This window comes from Belonocnema kinseyi, chromosome 4 (assembly GCF_010883055.1).
Source record: "Belonocnema kinseyi isolate 2016_QV_RU_SX_M_011 chromosome 4, B_treatae_v1, whole genome shotgun sequence".
NCBI classification, from domain to species: Eukaryota; Metazoa; Arthropoda; class Insecta; order Hymenoptera; family Cynipidae; genus Belonocnema; species Belonocnema kinseyi.
In genome coordinates, this window is record NC_046660.1 from 69,419,359 (window position 1) to 69,444,269 (window position 24,911).

Sequence of the window (24,911 nt, forward strand, 5' to 3'; positions counted from 1 at the left end):
TGGTTTTGAGAAAAACGCGTTCAAAGTTTTTCATAAAAATCGCAAAAAATTATGTTGAACTTTAACGCTATAAATACACTTATTCATCATTTCGTATGTTTTCGGGGTCGCTTATTTCAAATCTGCCATCAAATTTGCAAATTTCATTTGTTTAAACAATTTTTATAAACAATTTTTTAAAGCAAATTACAATTTCTGAATGATGCATATGCTTTCCATAGCTTTCGATATCACTGATTTCAAATCTGGTACTATTTTTGCAATAAAAAATTATATAAACAATTTATTTAATAAAAACTATTGCAAAATTACTTTTTTCCAAGATTCATATGATTTTCATAGTTCAAGCGGTCAGAAATCACAAATTTGACATCAGATTTAAAACAATCATTTTTTAAAATAAAGTTCAGAATATGAGAGTACTTACGCCTAGTCAGTTATGCCAGGTCCATACAAGCCACCTTCCTCATTCACGTGAAAAACAAGCCTAAAATCGGAACCGGTTTCACCGCCGCAAAGCACTCGGCGCGTTTGACACCGCTCCATTCAACGGCCCATAACTTCTGAAATTTTTTATATTTTGACTTAAAATTTTCCAGGTATATTTTTGAAACATATATCTATCCGAAAATGCAAAAAGAAAAAAAACGATTTGTTTGACCCAACAAAGTAGGAACCCCCCTTAAGGCCATGTAATGAGTGAGCCACGTAACCAGATCCCTACCTTACCGCCACTGTTTTTATTTCCATAGGAAACATGGGACTAGACATGCCATTGCGGGGGTGATGCAATGAGGGGGGAGGTCCGCCATCTTTTGATGTCCCGCGACAAACATGGCAGCGCCCACATGTTTATATTTCCATGCACAGTTTGCCGGCAAAAATGCTCGTGCGCATAAACAAACGGCACATCGTCAGATGGCGGCTATCCTCACTCATGGAATTCTCCCCCCTCTCGTTGATTCAACCCCGCTCCCCAAGTTCCGATAGCATTCCTAGTCCCGTGTTTTCTATGTCCATGCTCTCTGGTCGATGTTCATAACTTATCATCACACGACTCGCCACATCGAGTTAAAAATGCCGAATACTAAACAAGAAGCACTAAGAATGGCGTGTCTGGTCCTAAATTTGCATAATCATGAAAAAAGTTTTTTTTTTGTTAATAATTTTTTTTTGCTTTTTTAATAATTATTAAAATTTAGTACCCGGCCCACCTTTCTTAGTGCTTCCTATTTATTATCCCAAATTTTCAACTCGATGTGGCGCTTCGTATGAAAATAAGTTGGAAATAAAAAAAGTGGCGGTAAGGTGGGAATCTGGTCACGTGATACATTCGTCACGTGGCCTTAATGATTTTAATAAATCTTTACTTTATTATTTTAAAATATGTATTGAATTTTGAATTGTATGGCAGTGTTGCCAACACTTGTAACAAATTTATCATTTTCAGTACATTTTTGTTTTATTTTTACAAGAAATCCAAAATGATTGATAAGATCATTAATTTTATATAAAACTTAATAAAAAATATCACTCTAAATGTTTAACATTAATTTTTTCATTAATAACATTCATCGATTGGAGTGCCGGGTAATAATTGTATGTTGGCAGTACTGAACTCTCAACTTCTGTTGGTTAGTTTAGTCGTTTAGTTCTGTTCGTTGGACGTGTTGACAGAAATGTTGTAGAATATAATTTATAAAATTGATAAAATCAACAATGTCGGAAGAAAAATTTGAAAGGTTTTTAAAAAATTAAATAATTTCCTTATTTACATTATATATTGTTTATTCCGTTACAAGTTCTGACTCAATAATTTTCATCAATTCAAAATAAAACATATTTTTGAGGTTATGTGGTTTCGGACAATTTCAATCATTCTTTATTTATTACAGTGTACCAGACATTTTAAATAATGGGGCGAGTGAAATTATTGATGAGACGAAGAAACTTGAAGTAGAAGAAAAAGTTAAACCAAAATTAATTGCTGACGAAAACAGTGAGAAGGCAAATGGTCGTGCTCTCACCGACACAGGAAACTGTTATTGGTAATGTTTTTATTGCTTTAACCTTTGTTTCACAAATTTAAAACTAAATTTCTTTAATAATATGTGATATCTGAAGTTGCTCAGTGATTTCATCTCTTTATTTTGATAAAAACTGAATAAAACGAGTAAATAGAATATTGGCAAAATTGTGCAATTGAACTCTAAATACAATTATTTTTTCAAATTATTCTTTTGAAAAATATACAAATAATACCCATTATTCAGGGTGGTCACTTGATCGCAAAAGTGAGAATTTTTCGAAACCGGCAAAATGACAGTGAATTTATATTTTTATCAGTGATTTTACAATTTTTTAGAAGAAAAATCTATCCAATCACTTCGAATGTCAAAAATAAATATTAATTAATATTTTTTCTTATTGAAATGTAGTTCTAGTGTCTAAAATTGAACAGTAATTGATATTACAAGATGATTTTGAATCAGTTAAAAATAAAATAATTGCCGATTATGATATTAAAAATTGAATAGTCAAATTTTCAACCATAGTTTTTCAATCAAGAAGATAAATTTTCTACCAATAAAGACGAATATCCAAGCAAATAGTTAATTAAAAGAAAAGTAGTTAAAGGTTTTACCAAAATAATAGAATTTTCAACTCAAATAGAAAACTTTTCAAGGAAATAGTTAAACGTTTATACCAAAATGACGAATTTTCTGGAAAACATTTTAATTTTTAACAAGAAAGTTAATTTTCTACCAATTAGTTCAATTTGGGACTGAAAATGTTTTTATTTATTTCTAGACCCTGAACTTTAATCAGAAAAATCTATCCAATCACTTGAAATATCACAAATTCCATATCACATGATATAATGCAATTTAAAATAAATTTTAACTATTTTTCTAGTCAAGTTCAATTGTTAACTTAGAAGAAGACTTAAACAAGTAAAAATTCAAAACATTTGAAGTTCATGATATTTTCTCAAAAAAATTTGAGTTGATGAACTGTAAATATAAATTAATTAATAATTTATAAATTCAACTGTAGTTCCATGCTGAAAAAATCAACAATAATTTATTTTTCAAGATTTCGAATCTGTTCAAACTTAGACAATTTATCAATTTTAGCGTTAAAACTTGTGTATTTAAATTTTCAATCAAGGAGATGAATCTTCATCTGAACCCAATAAATTTTCAAACCGAAGAGTAGAATTTTAAACCAAAAATGATCACTTTTTAACAAAAAATGGAATATTTAAGTTTTTAGTTGAAAAATAATGTTCAACCAAAAAATATTTTTTATGTTAAGTCAATAACAGTTAAACTAAAACAAAAAAAAAAAACGAATTGTCCAAAAATGTATGAATTTTGTACTAGAAAAGTCCAATTTTCGTCGAAAAACAGAATAGTTAAATTTGCAAATGAAAAAATTAATTTCTAACGAAAAAAAAAATTCTATACCAATAGTTGTATTATCTACAAAAAAATTTCAATTAAATATTAATTAAAAATTATGAATCTTCAACAACAAAAATTAATTTTTAAGAAAGGCGACTGAAAAGTCCTGAAAAAGAAAATATTCCCAAAATTAGCAAATTCAGAATTTGTTAAATAATAAAATCAAAATTAATAAAGTAATTTTATTTACTGAAAATTGGGGAGCCCAATGGAAAATCAAATTTTGACTTTTTTAAACGAGAGGGTAAAATTTCATTTCTTTTTTTTTAAATAATGATCTTGTATTTTGCCGAGATTAAAAAAAAAAGATTTAGATGTCGCGACGATTTTTTTAATTTCATAAAAGTTAAAATTGAAAAATATTTCAGTTTAACATCATTTCATTTGAAATTGTTCACCTAAAAAGTGTAAAAACCTTCCATTTTATACGTGTAAATTAGTGAGGGTTTCCCAAAAAATTTATAAATTAAAATTTATGTAGGTCTTTATTACTGCAATTTAAAATATTTTTTAGTAGTTCGAATTTTTTCTTCGATTAAAACGGCCACCCTGGCTACCGTTTAACCCCAGAATTTTCTCTTTTTTTTTTGCAAAGTACTTCTGTAATTATATCTCCAAAAATGTAGTACCTGTTTAAAAAAATCGTTCTTGTAATTTTTTAGCGGCAAAGACCGAAATCTGAATATTGCCGAATTGCTTTGTGCAAGTTGTTCGAGATGGTTCCACGAATCTTGTATAGGGTATCAGTTGGGGAAACTAGTACCATTTATGATGAATTATATATTTATGTGCAAAAACTGTTCACCAACTGGTCTCGAGAGTTTCAAGAAAAACCAAGCACGTAAGTATCAATTAACATATAATCTAAATAAGTTAAAAATATGTATCTTTTACTTTTTAATCCTTCAAGTAGAAGTAACACTCTTTTCTCCTTTCTTCAGAATTTTATTAAATAATTCCTTTTTTTTTTCTACATTTTCTTGAAACCTCCTTTTTTCTCATTCTTTCACTTACTTGCGAACAAAGTTGTTCGAGGAATTGAAATAACCCAATAAGAAAATACCACTATTTTTGGTTAAAAATACAATTGTTTTATTGAAAATAATTTTTTTTTTATTCGGGATTAAACTATTTTTTTGGTGAAAATTTGTATTTTATTTGAACTGTTTTTTTATTTAAATTAAAATGTTCCTTTCGGTTGAAATATCCACTATTACATTTTTCGTTGAGAATATTCATTTTGTTTAAAAATTCAGCTATGCTTCGTTGAAAGTGGAACTATTTTGCTAAAAATTCATTTTATTGGTCTCATTTCAGTTAAAAATTTATGTCTGTTGCAAAAATAATTAATTCGTTGAAAATTTTTCGTATTTTGGTCAAATTCAACCGTTTTTTTTTCATTTAAATAAAAATCGTTCTTCGTTGAAATATCAACTATATATTACATTTTTCTTTGAGAATTCGTCTTTTTTGGTTTAAAATTCATTTCTTTGTAAAAGATTCACCGTTTTAGTTGAAAGTTCGTATATTTTTGTGGAAAATTAATCTTCTTGGGTGAAAATTCATTTTTTCGGTATAAAATTAATTTTTAATCTATACCTTTTTTTATTAATTCAACTGTTCTTGATTGTTGTTGAACTATTTTTTAGCAAATTCATTTTTTAAGTTGAAACTTGATCTCTTTGATTGAAAATTACTTTTTTTCTGAAAATTTAACTATTCTATTTTTTGTAAAAATTATATCCTTTACAAGTTAAAAATTCAACTATTTGGTTATAATTTCATGTATTTTGTAAAAAATCCGTCTTTTCGTAGAAAATTAACCTTTTTTGTTAAAAAAAGCAAACTGTCTGTTGCAATTTAATCATTTTTTGTGGAAGATTCAACTATTTTGCCATTTTTTTCTCACTGGCTGAAAAAACTGTATTTTTTTAATAGATTCAACTATACAATAATACAATACAATAATTGATTCAAAATTATAATCTTTTTTTGGCTGAAATAACAACTATTAGATGTATTTTTGAGAATTTATCTTGTTTGATTTAAAATTCTTAAATTTGGTTAAAAGTTGAACTGCTTGATTAAAAATTAATTTTCTCTGTTGAATATTGATTAGTTTAGTTAAAAATTTAAATATATTATGGAAAATTCTTTTTGTTGTTAAAAATTACTATTTTATATGAAAACTTAACTATTCCATTTTTGGTTGAAAATCATTCTTTATATGTTGAAAATTTATGTATTTGACAGAAAATTAATTTTTTTAGTTCAATTCAACTGGTTGAAAATTTATTTCGTTTTCTTTTTTTAATGAAAATTAACTTTTTTTATCGAAAATCCTATTATTCCTATTTTGATTAAAAACTTATATTTTTTCATTTAAAATTAAACTTTTTGGTTGAAAATTCATGTATTTGGTTCAAGATTCGTCTTTTTGTAGAAAATTCTTCTTTGTTTGAAAATTCAGCTCATTTTTTTAAGTTCAAAAATAAAGTTGAAAGTGTAATTATTTTGTTGAATGTTCGTGTTTTTGGATAGAAAATTCATCTTTTTTGGTAGAAAAGTAATCTTTTTGGTTGAAAATGAAATTTTGTTTGTTGATAATTGAACTATTTGGTAGAAAATTCAATTATTTTTGGTAGAATTTTAATATTTTTTATTAAAAATTCTACCATTTGGTTGAAAACTTACATTTATAAATCCAACTATTTAGATAAAAATCCAACTTCTTTGTAAGTCATCTTTTTAGGTCGAAAATTCAACCGTTTTCTTGAAAATTCGTCTTTTTGGGTTAACTATTGTGTTAAAAATTAAATTTTCTTTTAAAAATTTGTCTGTATGTCTTGAAAAGTGAACTATTTCGTTAAAAACTCAAATATTTTGTTGAAAATTCGTCTCTTTTGCTTGAAAGTTCAAAAATCTAGTAATAAATGCAACTGTTGGATTAAAAATTGATTTTTAAAATGGAAAATTCAATTCTTTGATTGAAAATTTATCTTTTTGTTCGATAATTAATTTTTTCTTTAATTAAACTTTTTTTTCGAAAGAGCAGGTTGGGCTGTGAAGCTCCTATAATGAAAATGACTTTTAAAAAGTATTTTGTGTCTACTGTTTTGACTTCTAGCTTTTCCACAAATGTGCGTAACCGCCATTGCGAATTTACTGCAAATTTGTCAAAAGGATAACGACTACAGGACTTTCTTTCACAAAGAAAAGGATATCATTCCCTTCATCGAATGCCATTGGGAAAGTATGACGACTATGCCACGAAGAGTTACACAATCGTGGCACGCAACCGTGAGTTTAATTATACAGTTAAATATTTGCCTAAGATCTAATGATACAGCAGGTAAAATATGAAATTATTTATGTTTCAGATTCACAAAGCTCTGCTGAAGGACGTAGGAACTCTTTTCACAATGGACGAGAATAATACCGATGGCCAATTATTCGGACTCTCAACTCCAGATCTTGTGTTAATAAAACCTAATTATGAAGCTATGATAAAAGGTGGGCAACTCAAAATAACTGAAATGGGTTTAGAGTACGTAGGTAAGTCAGAATAGGTCTTACCAATTTTATAATTTCGATCTTGAAATAACCATAAATATCTTCTGTATAACTAAACTTTTTATAACTTTAAGAAGAAAACTACATTTACATCTTAGAAGAGAAAGAAGCATATATAACATACTTATCAGAAATTGTCTTATCTTATCAGAATATTTATCTCTTAGTTATCACCAACAATTTTCAAAATCTCAAACACATGTTTAAGCCAGGTTCGTAACGAGATATAATTTTTTTTTAATATCAAAATATTACCTCCTGCAGGCTTCGAAGTTCCATACTTTTTAAATTTTTTTATACTTTTTTTTAGGCAAGGATACTTTTTCCCTACTTATTCCAGTAAAAAGTGATTGACAAATTGGAGATGGAAAATTGATCGTACTTACAAGTTTCAGTTTTTAAAAATAAAAAATACTACTCTACCTAAAACAAATGAAAAAATAAAAATGTAACAATCGATGTGTTTCTTTTGAAAAAATCTCAAAATGAGAAGGCGTAGTATACACATTAGGGTGGGTCGAAAAAACAAAATGCATTAAGAAATTGTTATTTCCATATTTTTTTCTATTTTCGAGTATATCATTTTTTTAAATGTTTTCATAGGTCTTCAAAATTATTAAATTTTTACAGCTCTATAAGGCGATAATTTATGTTAAAAGGGCCCCTTAAAAAAACACATCATTTTAAAATCTATAGGAATAAAAGCAAAATTTTATTAGATATTTGAGGCTTTTCTTCGGTAAAAATGTATTAGAAAAAAATCTATAAGTCTGGGAAATCATAAATGTAAACAGTTTTTCTAAAATTGGTTGTTTTTACATTTATGATTTCCCAGACTTATAAAAAAATGAACGTATGTTTACCATAGAAAAGGCTCAAGAAACTGAAAAAATTCTTTCGTCATTCCTGTAGATTTAAAAATTGTTTCTTGAACACAAGGGTCCATTAAACATAAGAGATGCAATTATTTCATTAATAATAAATGCAGCTGTTTGATTAAAAATTGATTTTTAAAATGGAATATTCAATTATTTGATTCAAAATTCATCTTTTTGGTCGATAATTTTTTTTTAATTCAACTTTTTTTCAAAAGAGCAAGTTGGGCTGTGAAGCTCAAAATTGTTTTTTAAACACAGGGGTCCATTAAACATAAGAGATGCTTTTTCCTGTTGCCTTTTTTCTTTTTTAAACGAATTTTTATTTTATTTTTTTCTATTTTCAAGAAAGTTCCCCCTTTTTTTCTTCTCTTTTTACTCAAATGCAAACTGAGTTAATAGAATTCAATGAGATAATCCAACGATGTATTTTTGGACTTTAAATTCTTTACTGTTGCTCTTTTTTCCTTTTTACAAGAATTTTTCTTCTTTTTTTCTATTGCAAAGAAATTTCCCTTTTTTTGTTTCTGCTCATTTTTTTTAAAGTCTCCTTTTATATTTTTGGTTCATAATTCATCTGATTAGGTTAAAATTTTAGTTATTTTATTGAAAATTTAATCATGTTAATGAAAATGAAACTGTTTCATTGGAAAGTTATATTTTTGTTTCGAACTTCAACAGGTTTGATGAACATTCGGCTATTAGGATAGAAAATACGTATTTTTTGTAGGAATGTCATCCTTTAGGGATTAAAATCCAATTTTTTCTAAAACGCTCGACTTTTTAGCTTTAGAACTCATTTTTATGTGAATAATTTATCTTATTTTTAGTAGGCAATTATTCTTTTTTGGTTGAAAATCGATTTGTTTTATTAAAAAACCACCTGTCTTGGATAAACATTACCTTTTTTTCCAAAATTTATCTTTTTGTAATTAAAAGTCAGATTTTTTTAAAAACATTTAAGTTTTAACTTAAAAACTCCACTTTTGTTATCAAAGTTTATCTTTTTTTGGTAGACAATTAATCATTTTTGGTTACAAATTTAACTTTTTGGGTAAAAATGAATAATCTGTTTTGGTTGTGGATTTAACAACTTAGTTGAAAATTAAACTGTTTTATTGAAATTTATTTTTTTTAACTGAAAATTTAGCCATTCGATTTTTGATTCATTATTGATCTTTTTTTAGTGGTAACTTCAACTATTTAGTTAAAAATTCGTCTTTATTTTTGATTATAAAATATAAATTTCTAACAACTTTTTCTTTTTTAAGTTAATTTTCCTAAGATTCTTGAAAAAATTCCAAAAGATTTTTTGAAAATTTCAGATATGTCGAAAAAGTATTATTTATGTATTTTATACGATTTTAAAAAGTTGTAGAAAACGTTCGAAACAGTTTAAAACATATTCAGAACTTTTAGAAATTTGTAAGAAATTATAAAATATTTGATAAATCTTTGGAAATCTTTCAAGGTTTTAAAATATTTTTACTCCCTTTAAAGCTTTTTAAGTTTCTAAATATCTATTTAAATTATTCGAATTTTTAAAAAACTTTTCTTGAAATTCGGAAAAATTTTAAAAATTGCCTAGAAATCTTCCAGATTCTTTTTTCAAAATTTTGGAAACCTTTTGAAATTCTTTTAAATCTTTTTAAATATTCTCTTGAAATTAATTTATCAAACAAAAAAAAATCAGTTTAACTTTCCCCATGAATTTTAAGAAAAAAATGTTATTGTGGAACTTTTCGAAATTCTTAAGAAGCTTCAAAATTGTATTTCGAAAGCTTCAAAAATGTACAATTCAGATTTTAACTTTTTTGAGTTTTTGTCGAGTTTTAAATTAATTTCCAATCTTTTTAAAAATTTTAGATATATCTCAAACTTACTCTAATGTAATCTTGCTACATTGAAACATTTTTCTTTGAATTCGTTAACATTCTTTTTCGAAATTTTAGGAAATAATTTGAAATGTTTTTAAATGTTTTTCAATGTTTTTCAATTTTCTCTTAAAAATAATTTTTCAAAATAAAAAATAGGTTTGAATTTGTTCAAAATTTTCAAAAATTGACATTTTCTTTTAAATTTCTTAAAATCTTCTCAAGATTTTAATTATTTTCGAATCTTGTCAATACTTTTAAAACTTTAAAAATCTTCTTTTTCAGATATTTAAAATGTTCAAAACGTAAAAATAATCTTTTAAAATAAAACCTAAATTATTTCTAAAAATTTCTATAAATCTCATTCCCAATACCGGTAACGTTGTTTTCCATAATATCTTTTTTTTCATCTTTTTAAGAGTGTAAAAAAGTTGCCAAATTATAGTGTGATAGCAAAATGTCAAGAACAGAATTATTTCTCAATATTAAAAAATTATTTACATTGAATATGTTCTCTTTGATCAATAATGTTTAGAACGATTTAGAAATAAATTTTATCATTCAAAAATTACTTACTTGGAAATTTCTGTTTACAAAATTGATGATGCTGTAAATAAGTCATCTTTATTCTAGGTAAACAAACTGAAAACAGCCACCAGTGTCGCAACCACTTAGATATTTGACAACAATTTGTCCGATATTTTGTAAATATTTGGTAACATAAAGAAATTTTCCTTCTAAATACATTCTTTTTTAGTTTAATTTTTCTACACTTTTAATTTAAAAACTAATGTTTGGACTGATTAAAAATGAATACTTTTCTAATACTTTTTTTATTGTGAAGGATAATTTTTTCTTCGGGGAGATACTTTTTCGATACTTTATTTAGTTCATTAGAGCACTTCGAAGCTTGTTCTTGAACAATTTTGTTAATAAAATTTATATTATTTCTAATACTTTTATAAAAACTTCTTGATTTTTCAGTACCGCTCAGTACTGGAATTCGTGGCCGCAATGCGAAGCGCAAACTTCCTGGAGAAGGAACTGGAACGGGACCAGGAAAAAAAGGAAGAGGGTCTGACATGGCAGCCCCAAAACTTCCTGCGCATGGTTATCCTCTAGAGCATCCTTTTAATAAAGATGGATATAGATACATTTTAGCTGAGCCGGATCCTCATGCTCCTTTCAGACAGGTATATTATTTTTCAAATGACGGATTAGATCCCGAGGAAAAAAAACGCAGATTTGAGACTATTTAAAAAGTACGCCACGCTATTTGAAACAACTATTTCTGGCTTTTATTTGATAGGCGCATAAAATAAATACCAAACTTACAAGGATAATATTTTAAGAGACCTCACAGCCCAAAATGGGAAACAGGGTTATTTTTCACGAATGTAGGGGAATAAATTCTTTTAAATAATATTTGTGTATAGTTAGAATATTTTGTATTTAATGTGAAACGCTTACGATTTAAAGTCGAAACATATTACATTTTCAACAAATGGTTGTATTTTCAACAGAAGAGTTAAGTTTTAAAGCTAAAAAGACGATTTCTTTTAGAAAACATTTGACTTTTAAATTCAAAAAGATAAATTTCCAAATATTGACAACCAAATAGTTGAATTTTCAAGCAAGAGATGAAACTTTTAGAAGGCAGATGAATTTTTAAACAAGAGAGACAAGTTTTCTAACAAAAGATTTTTTTACCAAAAAAGATGAATTTTCATCAAAGTAGTAGTTGAATTTCAAAACAAAAAACGCGACTTTAACAAAATAGTCGAATTTTCAACAAATAATTTAATTTGCAACCTATAGGAGTGAATTTTCAAGCAATTAGATAAATTTCCAACAAAGAAATAATTAATCATGAACGAAATAGTTTTATTTACAACGAAAGAGTTTATTTTCCAAGCTAAAAATTCCACTTTTTTTAAAAAACAGTTGACTTTTCCATTCAAAAAGATAAATCTTCAAAAATCTACCAGCAAATTGTTGAATTTTCAAGAAAAAAGTCAATTTTTTAGAAGGCAACTGATCTTTTAACTAAGAAAGATAAATTTCCAAACAAGAACTTTTCTATTACAAAAGAAAAAAGAATTTTTAAATCAAAAGCACACATTTTCTATAAAAACAATCGAATTTTCAACAAAGCCTTTGAAATTTGTATTAAAAAATTTACTTTTTAAGAAAATAGTCGAATTTTTAATAATTAATTAAGGTTTCAATAAAAAAAATTAATAATGAACGAAAAAGTTGCATTTACAAACAAATAGTTAAACTTTCAACCAAAAGAGATGAATTTTCAAGGGAATAGTCACTTGTAACTTTTTCAATTAAATTGTTGACTTGCAAAAACGATTTTTAACCCAATGGTCGAATTTTTAATTATATTATATTACACTTAAAACAAACCTTAGTTACATTTTCCATAACATAGTTGAATTATAAAGTAAAAAAATTAATTTTTTAATAGACAGTTAAATTTTCTATAAAAATACAAATTGGTATGAATACGAACAGAAATGTTTGGTTTAAATAAAAAATTGTTTAATTTTCAAGTAAAAAATCCAAATTCTCTACAAAAAAGTTAAATTTACAACCAAATAGTTAAATTTCCATTTCAAAAAATTGAGTTTCTACAACAACAAAAAACGAATTTGCAAAAAAATAGTTATATTTTCAACCAAAGCCATAAATTTTTAACGAATACATTTAATTTTTTAAAAAGTAGTTCAGCTTTCAACAAAATAGTTGAATTTTCAACCGAGAAGATTAATTTTCTAACAAAAAAGACGAATTTTTAACAAAATATACGTTTTTTCAAGCTATAAATTCATTTTCGACTAAATAGCTGATTTTTCTATCAAAATAATAGAATTTTTAACTAAAAAATCAAACTCTCCAACAAAACAGTTGAATTCTGAAGCCAAAAAGATGAATTTTCAATCCAAAAGTTAAATTTTAGACTAAAAACGACCAATCAAATTTCAACTGAAAATGATCAATTTTTAACAAATGATGTAATAATTCAAGTTTCAGTTTAAAACAATTATTTTTCAACAAAAAAAGAAAACTAATTTTTAATTAAAAGAGATGAATTCTGGCCGAAAATATAATAGTTGAGTTTCTTCTATTAATTCAGTTAACATTTTATCGAAAACCCCGAGAAAACTGGGAATTTTCTTGAAAATAGGAGAATTAAGAGGAATTCATTACTTGTCAAACAAAATCTCTAATTTTCGTATCTTCAAACATTTCAAAAAATGTGTATTCGCTTTTATATTTCCCACGAGTTATGTGACATTCTGCGATACCTCTTTACCCCGCCATGTCACAAATCGTCACGAAATCGTCCCCATCCCCTAAAAGTGTGACGTAGTTTTTGAACCGCCTCACAGTGCGGTGAATTCGAAAATTGGGGTTAAAAATTATCCAGAGCCTACAATTTTCATCCACCTTTTTTTTTAATTAAAGTTAATTAAATTCTGAAGACGTCTATCGAGGGCGATTTTGCTAAAAAGGCTCTGTTTGTTTGTTATTCAAGTTGTAAAATGCCAAAAAACCATAATTTTTCATATTTGAGCTGTCTGTTCTGTAACATTCATTGATTTTACCTCAAAAAGGTGAAAAACTGATAGATTTAGAATCGATTAAGAAATCCTAATAACTTAGATGAAGTTTGTGCAATCTGTTCAATTGTTATAAACAGATTTATGAACAAAATCGATTATTTCTGTACATTGAAGCCTGGAAGTTCTTTTCATCACGTTTTCCCCGCGAAATCGAGTGAAATTAATGTTTCGTTGAAATCAAATACTAAAGTATAATTTTTTTCATTGTTATAAATAAATTTCATACACAAGCGATTTTCAGTTGTTTTGTTTTTCACTTGTTCCGGTTCTCACATTTTTCTCGTCACTCAAGACTCAACTTCAATTGCTATGCTTTTTTTTTAAGGACATTGAAGTCGTTGAAGGCTCTTGAGTCGTAGGATTTTCATTTTTTATGATATAATGAACGTTTCATTAAGAAAGAACAATTACAATTATGCAAAAAAAATGGATATTTTCTATCAAAGAGTGACCGCTTAATGCATTTGTTAATCAGTATTATTTATGACAATGGTAAATATTTCTATTGTCCATTTGTGTCATGGAATTTTCATTTTTGAAGGCAAACCTAATGATTGATTTCAACGAAACATTAATTTCACTCGATTTCGCGGGGAAAAACGTGATAAAAAGAACTTCCAGCCTTCAGTGTACAGCAATAATCGATTTTGTTCATAAATTTGTTTATAACAATTGAACAGATTGCACGAACTTCATCTAAGTTATTAGGATTTGTTAATCGATTGTAAATCTATCAGTTTTTCACCTTTTTGAGGTAAATTCAATGAATGCTACAGAACAGGCAGCTCAAATATGAAAAATTGTGTTTTTTTTGGGCATTTTGCAACTCTTAAGAATTTAATTAGCTTCAATTAAAAAAAAAGATGGAATCGGATGAAAATTGTAGGCTCTGGATCATTTTGAACCCCAATTTTCTAATTCGCCGCACTGTGCGCCCCTTTCCAGGTTTTGTCGTTAGTAAATTATGATTATAGATTAAATGAAGCTGATTTTTTAATACAGGAATTCGATGAAAGCGCTGACTGGGCGGGAAAGCCAATTCCAGGATGGCTTTACAGATCTTTAAGTCCAAGTGCAGTTTTGCTTGCATTACATGATCGAGCGCCTCAGCTCAGAGTTTCAGAAGATAGGCTCGCCGTCACGGGAGAAAAGGGATATTGCATGATTAGAGCTACACACTGTATGTCACTCATATTTAGTAATTTCATCATGATATAATTTATATGAATTATTTAAAAAATCCATAAAAAACCATAGCCTAGGACATTCAATTTTTAAGGGCGTCACGGAGGCTTAGATTTAAAAAATTATTATTATGGAACATGCCTGTTTTTACTGGCGTTAGCTTTTTTTGGTCAATTTTGTAATAGAAAAAAAAAACTGGTAATGAAAATGCAGGGTGGCGCATTTTGGTAATTTTTCATTTTTCAATTAGAAAGCTTATAATGGAGGAGTTTACCACTCACCAAAGTGCGCGACCTGTTCGGGTCCGAGTTGTTTAAAAATTCAAATTTAATATATGAAAAAGAGCTTTTTTATGCAAATTATTAATAAAACTGTATACTTCATTCGTAAAATAAAGTCAATGTGTCAGTCAATTTGAAAAGAAAAAATTTAATCTTGTAAGCACGATCAGTTTTTTGTTGTTGCATAGTTCTAAATTTCAGAAATATAACATTATTGTTTTTTGAAAGAGCGTTTCAGAGTAGATGTTTTCAAATGTTTTCTATTTCTCATAGCGAAAACTAAAAAAAACACGTTTTCAAATTAAAAAACCAAGTGCTTTGGAGAAAAATATTCTTTTTTGTTGTTGTTGAATTCAAGTGTTTTTGATTAAACTTTTATCAGTTGAAGTTGAAAATCGAACTATCTTTTGAAAATTTGTCTTTCATTTGGTTTTGTTTTAGCTTTGGTTAAAAACTGACGGTTTTTATTAAAAAATTACATGATTTCTTGAAAATTCGTCACTTTTGGTTGAATTCTACGGCTTTTAATCTAAAATATTTTTTAGTTGAAATAGAAACTATTCCGTTTTACTTTGTTGAAGATTCATCTCTTTGGTTTAAAATAAACGGTTTTAGTGGAAATCAGTTCTTAACATTAAAAATTGATTGTCTACATTCAACTGTCCCGTTTTTGTTAAAAATTCGCCTCTTTTATTTTTTAAATGAATCATTGGATTGAAAACTCATCTTTTTGGTTGAAAATATATTATTTTTGGTTGAAAATTTAAGTATCGCGTTCAAACCTCCTTTCTTTGGTTCAACAAAATTTTTTTAAACGCAAAAGTGAACTATTTCATTTTTGGATAAAAACCATTTTTTTAGCTTCAAACTCATTTCTTTCGATTAAAATTTAACTATTTTTTTTAAAATGTTTGTTTTGGTTGAAAATTTGCTTTGAACTTAAAAATTAAGTATTTCATTTAAAATTTGTCTTTTTTTAAAATTCAACTGTTTTTTATTTATTATTAACATATTTTGTTGTTGCAATATCAACTATTCAATTTTTCAATATTTTAGATGTTAATTTTTTTTTGTTTACTGGTCTAAATCAATATTATTAAAATATTGACTAATCTTAAGATTGTCAAAAAAACGCTCTCTAGCTCCGCTTGGATATAATCAATGATTCAATTTTTCGTTGAAAATTCATTTTTTTAGGTTTAAAGTTACTACTACTATTTTCTGTTAAAAAAATTAATTTTCAACAAAAAACGAGAATTTTTCAACAAAATTGTTGCATTTGTAGCCATACGGCTACAATTTTTTTAACAGGAAATTTAACTATTCTATTTTTGATTAAAAATGTTTCAGTTTTTAGTTGAAAATTCACTTTTTGTATTGTAATTTCTATATACATATTGTTGGAAATTCAATTTTTTTAATCTAAAGATTGCACTATTCTATTTTTGGTTGAAAAGAAATCGTGCACTCTTATGAGTGGTAAACTCCCCCTTTTTTCAAAATTGTTTAGAAGAATCAAACTTTAAAGGTTCTTAATATTTCTCGCAATATTAAAAATTTTGAAATGTGAAAATGACAGTGAATTTTTTTTACAGAAATCACATTTTTTAGTAAAAAAATCTATCCAGTCGTATTTTGAATGTGACTTCATACTACATGCTATGATATTTATTTATAATATTGTATATTTAAGGTCTTAAAAATTTCGATGGTTTTAATTGAATGTTACAGTTTTAAATACGCAATTCTAAAACAGATAAATCTTTCAGGTATTAAAAGTAAAGTTTTTTCTTTATTTAATTTTCAGAGGTTGCGAATTTTAAATATTAAAATATTTTATTTTTAAATTCAAATATTTAAAATATCAGGAACATTCTGCTATTAAATATTTTACAATTGCATAACAAAAAGCTTTGATGGTCAGTTTTGAATTTAATAATTTTAGATCTTGTTTTGTATTCTTCATTTTTATTTTTAATTTCAACATTTTTATTTTTTATTGGAAAATTTCAAGAATGAATAATAATTCTAAAGCCAGATTTGAAATTAAAAAAATTAAACTATTTGAAACTGATACATCAGTAAAGGAATAATTTCGGTAATTTCGAATGATTGCAATTTAAGGGTGCTGGATTTTCATTTTAATCGCGAAATTTTTAATATTTCCCTTTAATAGGTTGTAATTTTGCAATTAATATTAACTGGTTTGACTTTTGTAAAGTAGGATTAGCAATTTCAAAATTATTCTTTTTAATTGATTTCAATTTACATGAAATAATTCGAATTTTAAAGAGCTTATGAATCAAAAAATCGTATAATCACAATTTTTGGTCACTACAATTTTTTTCTGTGATATATAATAAATTTTAAAAAGTGAAAAGAAAATTTCCTCAAATTAAATTATTTATTATAAAATAAACCGTCATAACTAAACCAAATATTATTAAAACCATTCAAAGTTGAAAAATCTTCGAGTGAGATATTTGTTCCTCACTATTTAAGGAATACTTTTGGAAATTTTTAAGTCGATTTATTCAGTTATATATTTAAAACAAGATATTCTTTTAAAAAAACAGTATGCAGAAATGCAGAACCAAGGGTGTGCCGGTTTAATCTACATGTGCCGCTTAGTCCCAGTTTATTTTAGTCAATTTTATAAGTTTTTAATTTCATCTCTGCTTAACATATTAGAAATACATTTTTTAAATAATAGTAAGGGTCACCAAAAAATGGAGAATTTGTTTATTTATGCTTCTGCTTTTTATTAAAAGTTTGTTGTTCATTTGTTTTTAGCTAACGGTTATTTCCTTATTTGATGTATAGAAAAATGAACCTAAAAAACTTTATTTCTAGTCAACTCTGCAATCGGCAAAACTAAGAATGAAAGTTAAAAAGGGGCGGCAAATTTTATAGGGGCCTTTTTGTATTTTTTGATAGGCCCCTAATTCCAGTTAAAAAACGAAGTCAATTAAATTATCTTTACAATTGAGATTTAAAAATGTTTTCTTTAGTTCAGTTAAAAGCAGTTTTTAAATCTGGATTTTTCTTTAACTTTATTTTTCTAAATTGTAGGTGTTAGTAGAGGAAAGTGGTACTGGGAGGCAACAATCGAAGAAATGCCAGAAGGATCAGCAACAAGACTAGGATGGGGCCAAGAGTATGCGAATTTACAAGCGCCTCTAGGTTACGACAAATTTGGTTACTGTTGGAGATCAAGGTGCTAAAGATTTTACTACTCTTTATCATCATGGAATTCTTTTTTTTTTTAATCTTTTAAAATCCTGATTCGGAAATTTCTCTCTTTGGTTAGAAAATGAACCCCTATTTTTGCCAGTTTAAAAATATGTAAATTCAGAGGTTCCTATGCCGAAAATTAAATTTTGAAATTTGTATTTCGACAATTTAAACTATATTTTCTTTTCTATTGCAGATAATTCCTTAGAGGGTGACATGTGACCCTCAAATTGTGTACATTAAAAAAAAATTCAACGGTATTAACATGCTTAAAGTTGAGATTTTGTGATAAAGTTGAGACCAAGAGGACAAATTCATCCCTATATCTTCTTTTAATTATTATACTTTTAGCAAATTTTACATTGAGTTATTATTATAAATATTATTATTTATTATTATTAAGTTGTTAGGCTTATTTATTTATTTGTATTTAAGGTTTAGAATTTCCCTAGGATTCTTAAGAAAATTAAAAAAATATGTTTTATGATTTTCGATATTTCAAATCCAAATTTCAACCAAAAAGTTCATTTTCAACCAAAAAAAGTTTTTCAGTCAAGAAAGAAAACAAATTGCAATCAAACTATAATGGAAGAAGCATACATAATTTTTAATAAACAATACAAATTTCGAAGGACCATTTTTTAAGTTTACTTGTTTTTAAGATTATATACATATAATTTTCGTATGATTCTTAAGGAAATAAAGCACATGTTTTTAAAGATTTCTTAATATCTGTTAAAAATATTCAAATTTCCCCTACAATGTTTTGAAAATTTTTAGAAATTAAAAGTTGCTTTAAAATCTTCCAAATAATTTTTGACAATCTTGGATATATTTTTAAATGTTTCAAAATCATTCTGTATAATCGCTAAAAATCTATTTCTCAGCATAAACAATCCTTCGAAAATTTCCTAGGAATATTAAGAAAATGTTTTTATTATCTTGAAACTTTTCAAATTCCTTGAAAGCCCTTAAATTTTATTTCGATATATTGAAAAATCTACATATTGATTCAATTTTTTAAAAATATTTTCAAACTATTTTCGATATTTTCTCAAAATTTCTAAATATATTTTAAAAAATCAAACTTTTTCTAACATTTTATATAAAAAAAATTTTTAATTACAAAAAATGGACTTATAATTTTTCAGATTCTTTTTTGATAATTTTGTAAATATTTTTAAATCTTCTGTAAGAATTGATTCTCTTTATTAAAAAAATAATTAGAAATTTACTTGAAAATCTTTAAAAAATTGGTTTATTATCTTTAAACCTACCAAAATTTTCAAAGAGCTTCAAAATTTTATTTTTAAATCTTCAAAACTCTACATTTTGTTGTTTTTTTTAATGATTCAACGATAGAACATGGCCCTAAGATCCTAGATATTCTTTTTTTAATATTTATGTAAATCATTTCAAATGATTGAAAATCTTTTGATATAACCTTTTAAAATAGATTTTGAAATGTAAAGATCATTAAAAATTTTCTTATGAATCTTTAGAAATTTTTTATCCTCATGAAACTTTTAAAAATTCTTGAAAAGCTTCTAATTTTTTATTCGATATATGCAAAAGTTTATGCAAAATTTTTAAGAAAAATTTCCTAGAACCTTCGAGATCCTTTTTTAAAAATTGAGGAAATCTTCAAAAATCTTTAAAAAATGTTTAATTTTTTGAAACCTTTCAAGATCGTTAAAAGGCTTCAACATCTCAAAAAATATACATTTTCTTTTCTTTCTTGAAAAATTAAAGAAATTGCTTTAAAATCTTGCAGATTCATTTTTAAAAATTTTGGAATTCTTATTTTTCTTGAAATTAATTTTTCAAAATAAAAATATAATAAAACTTTTCTAAGAACCCCAAAAGAAAATTATCTTATTCTTTCAAATACACAAATTTTGTCTATAATTTTGCAATCTTAAAAAATTGAAAATTTTCTACATTTCTTTCGACATTTCTGACAATAGTTTAAAAAAATCATTTAAAATTTTCTCAGGAACTTCAAAAAAATATTGATTTCTTGAAAGTTTCCAAAATTCTTTTTAAAAACTTATTTTTTCAAAATTTTGAGTGAATTATGCATTAAGAGCTATATAATGTAAAAAAAACTCCGCTATATATTCGTTATTAGGTAAAAAAATCCTATTTTTTGATTAAATATAAAAAATGAAGCACCGCCGAACTTCGATTTACAATAATTGGTAAATTTTCTCATTTTTTGAAACAATTATTTTTTAATTGTGGGAAAAATATTTCTTAACTTTCATTTTCCAATAGAAGATATTGTAGTCAGTAAGGTAAGTAATATTTCCTGAAATTTTCATGATATACAAAAAATTTAGAGATGAATTTGACGAAAATCTAGAAAAATGAATGGATCCTTATCTCGTCAAAAGAATGAAATTTCCGAAACAAGGTTTTTGAAAATCTAGAAAAAATATTTCTTCAGGTATCCTTACATGTATTTTATAATATTACGAATTTTGCTTTCTTTTCAGAAAAGGTACGCGTTTTCACGAGAGTAGGGGCAAACACTACAGTCCGGGTTATGGGGAAGGTGATACACTGGGCTTTTTAATAATCTTACCCGATGCTCATGACAAGTCACACATTCCGAATACCTATAAAGACAGAGTAAGTAAAAGTCTCAAAAGCATATTTTAAAAAATAAAAAATAAGAAATAACTACGGAGCTTCTATAAAATTAAATTCTTTCTCTAGCCTTTAGTGAAGTTCAAAAGTCACCTTTACTACGAGGAGAAAGACCAAGTACCTGAAGCTTTGAAAGCTCTGAAACCTCTTTCCGATAGCAAGATCATTTTCTACAAAAATGGAATTTCTCAGGGCGAAGCATTTTTGGATGTTTACAGAGGAGCCTACTTCCCAACGATTTCAATTCACAAAAGTGCAACTGTTTCGGTGAATTTTGGGCCAAATTTTAAATCTCCACCCACGGATTTATCCTTTAGAGGGGTAGGTGTTATAAATTTTAGAAAATTTAAACAACTGGTTTCAATAATAACAGGGTTGCTACTGGTCAGGGCATGCAAGAAAGTCTAAGAAAGTCAGGGAATTGCAAACTAGTCAGGGACAGTCAGGGAATGTCAGGGAATTTTCAGAAAACTGAAGTTAGATTTAATTTGATTATTTTGTGAAAAATTCAATTATTTACTTCATAAGCCTTTCTTCTCAGGTTAAAAATTTCTCTATTTTGATGAGAAATTGCATCCTTTTCGGTTAAAAATTACAAATGTTTGGGTGAAAATAATTCGTTTTGATTCAGATATAAACTATTAAATTTTTTGTTGAGAATTCACATTTTTTAGTTAAAAGTGGAACTACTTTGTTAATTTTTCTATGATTCTTCTGTATAGTTAAAAATCCTTTTTTAATTATATTTTTTTCAATAGAAAATTAATCTTTTTGGTTTAAAATTGATTTTTTCTGCTTAAAAATACTTTTTTTACTTGAAATTTTAACTATTCCATTGGTTGTTGAAGTTGGATCGTTTTTAGTTCAAAATTCAACAATTTGGTTTAAAGGTCATGTTTTTTGTAGCAAAATTGTTTAGTTTTTTTTTGGCAGAAAATTAATTTTCTTTATTTAAAAATTAACTGCTTTGTTGAAACTTGAACTACTTTGTTAGAAATTCATTTTTTTAATTGAAGATCCATGTCGTTGGTCTTTGGTTGGTTCATTGCCTTTTAGTCTTTGAAAACTCACCTTTGATTGTTAGAAATTCAAGTCTAGTTAAAAATTCCTCATATTGTTTTGAAAATCAGTCTGTTTTGATTTTGGATTTAACCAATGTGTTTAAAATTCTTATTTTATAATTCAATTTAACTGTTTTTGAGTAAAAATTATAATTTTTTTCGTGAAAATATCAACTACATATTACATTTTTTTGTTGTTGAAAATTCGTACTTTTTGGGAGAAAAGTCAACTATTTATTAAAAAGTAGAATTACTTTGTTAACTCTACATTCCTTTTGTTGATGATTTATTATTTTAGTTGAGACTACTACTTTTTGTTAAAAATTTAATCTTTTTGGTTGACAATTCACCATTTTTGTGAAAAATGCAAATCTTTGGTTGACAATTTAACTCTTAGATTGAAAATTCCTTTGAAAATACAGATATTTACTTAAAAATGTATTTATATAGTTAAAAATTAATCTTTTTTGGTAGAAATTTAATTTTCTTGATTGGAAAAGTATCTGTCGGGTTAAAAATTCACTTCCTTAGATCCAAAATAATGTTTCTAACTGAACTGTTCTATTATTGGTGGAAAGTTCATCGTTTTTAGTTGAAAATTCAACAATTTAATTGAAAATGTATGGATTTTGTTGCAAAATTGTCAGTTAAGTAGAAAATTAATCTTTTTGGTTTGAAACTAAACTGTTTATTTAGGTAAGAATTAATCTTTAAACTCATATTGATTTGAATATCAGTCCAATTTTATTTTATTGAAAATTATAATTTTTTGTTCTTAAAAATATCAACTATTAAATTGGTCTCTGAGAATTCTTATTTTTTTAATGAAAAATCAACTACTTATTTTAAAGTGGAACTACTCTGTTTAATATATTTTCTTTTGTTGATTTATTATTTCAGTTGAAAAATTCCCTTTTTTTATTTGTTTGTTAGAAATTTAACTTTTTTGTTGAAAATGCTTTAAAAATAAAAAATTTTTCACCTGAAAATTTAACTATTCCATGTTAGGTTGAAAACAAAATATTTGGTTGAAAATTCCTGCAATTTGTTGAAAATTTGTCTGAAAATTTCGTTATCATTCAAATATTAGATTAAAAATAATTATTTTCGACTGAAAATTCAATTATTTCATTTTTTGTCGAAAATTAATCTCTTTTTTATATAAATTTAATCTTTTTGGTTGACAATTCATCATTTTATTGAAAAATTTAACTGTTAGATTGAAAATTCCTTCAAAATACAAACATTTGCTTGAAAATCGATGTATTTTGTTAAAAATTAATATTTTTTGGTCGAAAATTAATCTTCATGGTTGAAAAAGTGTCCTTCGGGTAAAAACTCATTTATTTTGTTTAAAGATCACTTTTTTTAACTGAAAAATGAACTATTTCATTATTGGTGAAAAATATATCGCTTTTAATAGGAAAATCTACAATTTGAATGAAAATTTATTGATTTTGTTGCAAAGCTGTCCGTTAGATTAAAAACTAATTTTCTTGATTTAAAATTAAACTTTTTCTTTAGTTAATAATTAATCTTTAAACTTATATTTGATTAGTTTCGGTTTAATTTAACTGATTCCGATGAAAATGATAATATTTTTTGATGAAAATATCAACCATTTTCGTAGATTAATTTTTTGAGTTGAAAATTCATTTTTTTTTAGTTTAAAATTAATTGTTTTTACTTAAAATTTTATTCATCCATTTTTAGTTCAAAATTTATCCTTTCAGTTAAACCCTCAATTTTTTGGTTAAAAATGCATATATTTTACGGATGTCTTACTTAATTTGCAAATGACTCCGTATAAAATGCTGTATGATGGTTATTACTGAAAATGATCAAAATAATAATTGCAGATGCATGAAAAGGCAGAAGAGACCATAGCCGAACAATCACTCGCGGATATTCTTTACCTCACTGAAAACGAAGGAAGATTGAGGCTCGACACATATACTTCTTGACATTAATGCACCTTTTTTGTTTGTATTTTTATCAATATTATTTCAATAAGTTCATCATCTAATCATTGTTTTCATTGAAATCTAAAAAGGAAAAAAATTAAGAACCTTTAAGTCTGACAGTAAAGAGAAAAGTTATCACTCTTGAATGAACTTGATTAAGTGATCATTTTTCCCTTACACACTTTCATTCTTCAATGAAACTTAGGCGCTCACTCGCTGACGTGTTACTTAATTTTTCTTTAATCATTAAGCCTCATCGTTTTCGACGGCTTTAATTCATCCTCGAAATAGGAGATTCAACATTTTTTTACGTGCAGGAGAGGAATCAAGGGCTTTGACCTTCGACCAAATCTTAGGAAAATATATCAAACTGCAAATTTATAAATTGCATCTTCGATACGTGAAATTTATAAAGTATTTATATGCTACTTGCTTTTTAAAGATGTACTATTTGATCAATATGTCCCTGAAACAAATGTATGCTCATAATAACATTCAGATGATGATTCGGTGGGATATGTAGTAAAAGTTAACGTGGTTGGATTGTACAACTTTCATATGGAAATTAAAAATAAAAATTAATTGAAATCGAGAAGTCACTTGATTGAAAATGATATTCCATACATCGAAAATTAGTCTTAATTAGTATTCCCTACTTCCCTTATCCTACTTTTCCTACCCTCTTTTCAACCATCACTTCCCCTGCCTTTCCCAACTTCTTTTTCCTCTACTTCCCCAGCTAACGCTCCCCTTTCCCTTACTTTTCTCGCCCAGCCCTTAACATTTCCACGTATTTCCCCTTCCTATTGACCCCTCATTTCCCGTTCCTAATTTTCTATATCCACACATCATCTTTCATTTCCGCTCACTTCCCCAGCTAATACTTCCCTTTCCCCTACTTTTCTCGCCCAGCCCTTACTTTTCCTCCCCCATTCACCCACACTACCCTACTAGCGCTTGTCTCTCATCCAATCATTTCCCCTACTTTCCTTTCTAACTTGCAATTATTTCCACTCACTTCCCTGCCTAATTTCCCCTATCCACACATCTTTCACTTCCCCAACTAAGACTTTTCTTTCCCCTACTTTTCTCGTCCAGCCCTTACACCCT

At 26.4% G+C, this 24,911-nt stretch overlaps 1 protein-coding gene across 5 annotated transcripts; it reads left to right on the forward strand.

The window, feature by feature from the left end:
• The first annotated feature begins 1,652 nt into the window (after positions 1-1,652).
• Positions 1,653-24,393, forward strand: LOC117171933 (set1/Ash2 histone methyltransferase complex subunit ASH2). Of its 5 annotated transcripts, none has more exons than XM_033359597.1 (12): positions 1,653-1,742; positions 1,896-2,048; positions 4,130-4,308; positions 6,595-6,767; positions 6,848-7,022; positions 7,115-7,252; positions 10,774-10,982; positions 14,427-14,604; positions 17,963-18,107; positions 20,623-20,758; positions 20,846-21,097; positions 23,697-24,393. In XM_033359597.1, the coding sequence occupies exons 1-12, from the start codon at positions 1,720-1,722 to the stop codon at positions 23,799-23,801; spliced, it is 1,866 nt and encodes a 621-aa protein (XP_033215488.1). In that variant the 5' UTR covers positions 1,653-1,719; the 3' UTR covers positions 23,802-24,393. The 5 variants fall into 5 exon arrangements, with proteins under 5 accessions (XP_033215488.1, XP_033215489.1, XP_033215490.1 ...); XM_033359598.1 differs by having other exon boundaries at positions 7,118-7,252; XM_033359599.1 differs by having other exon boundaries at positions 7,208-7,252.
• Positions 24,394-24,911: the final 518 nt, after the last annotated feature.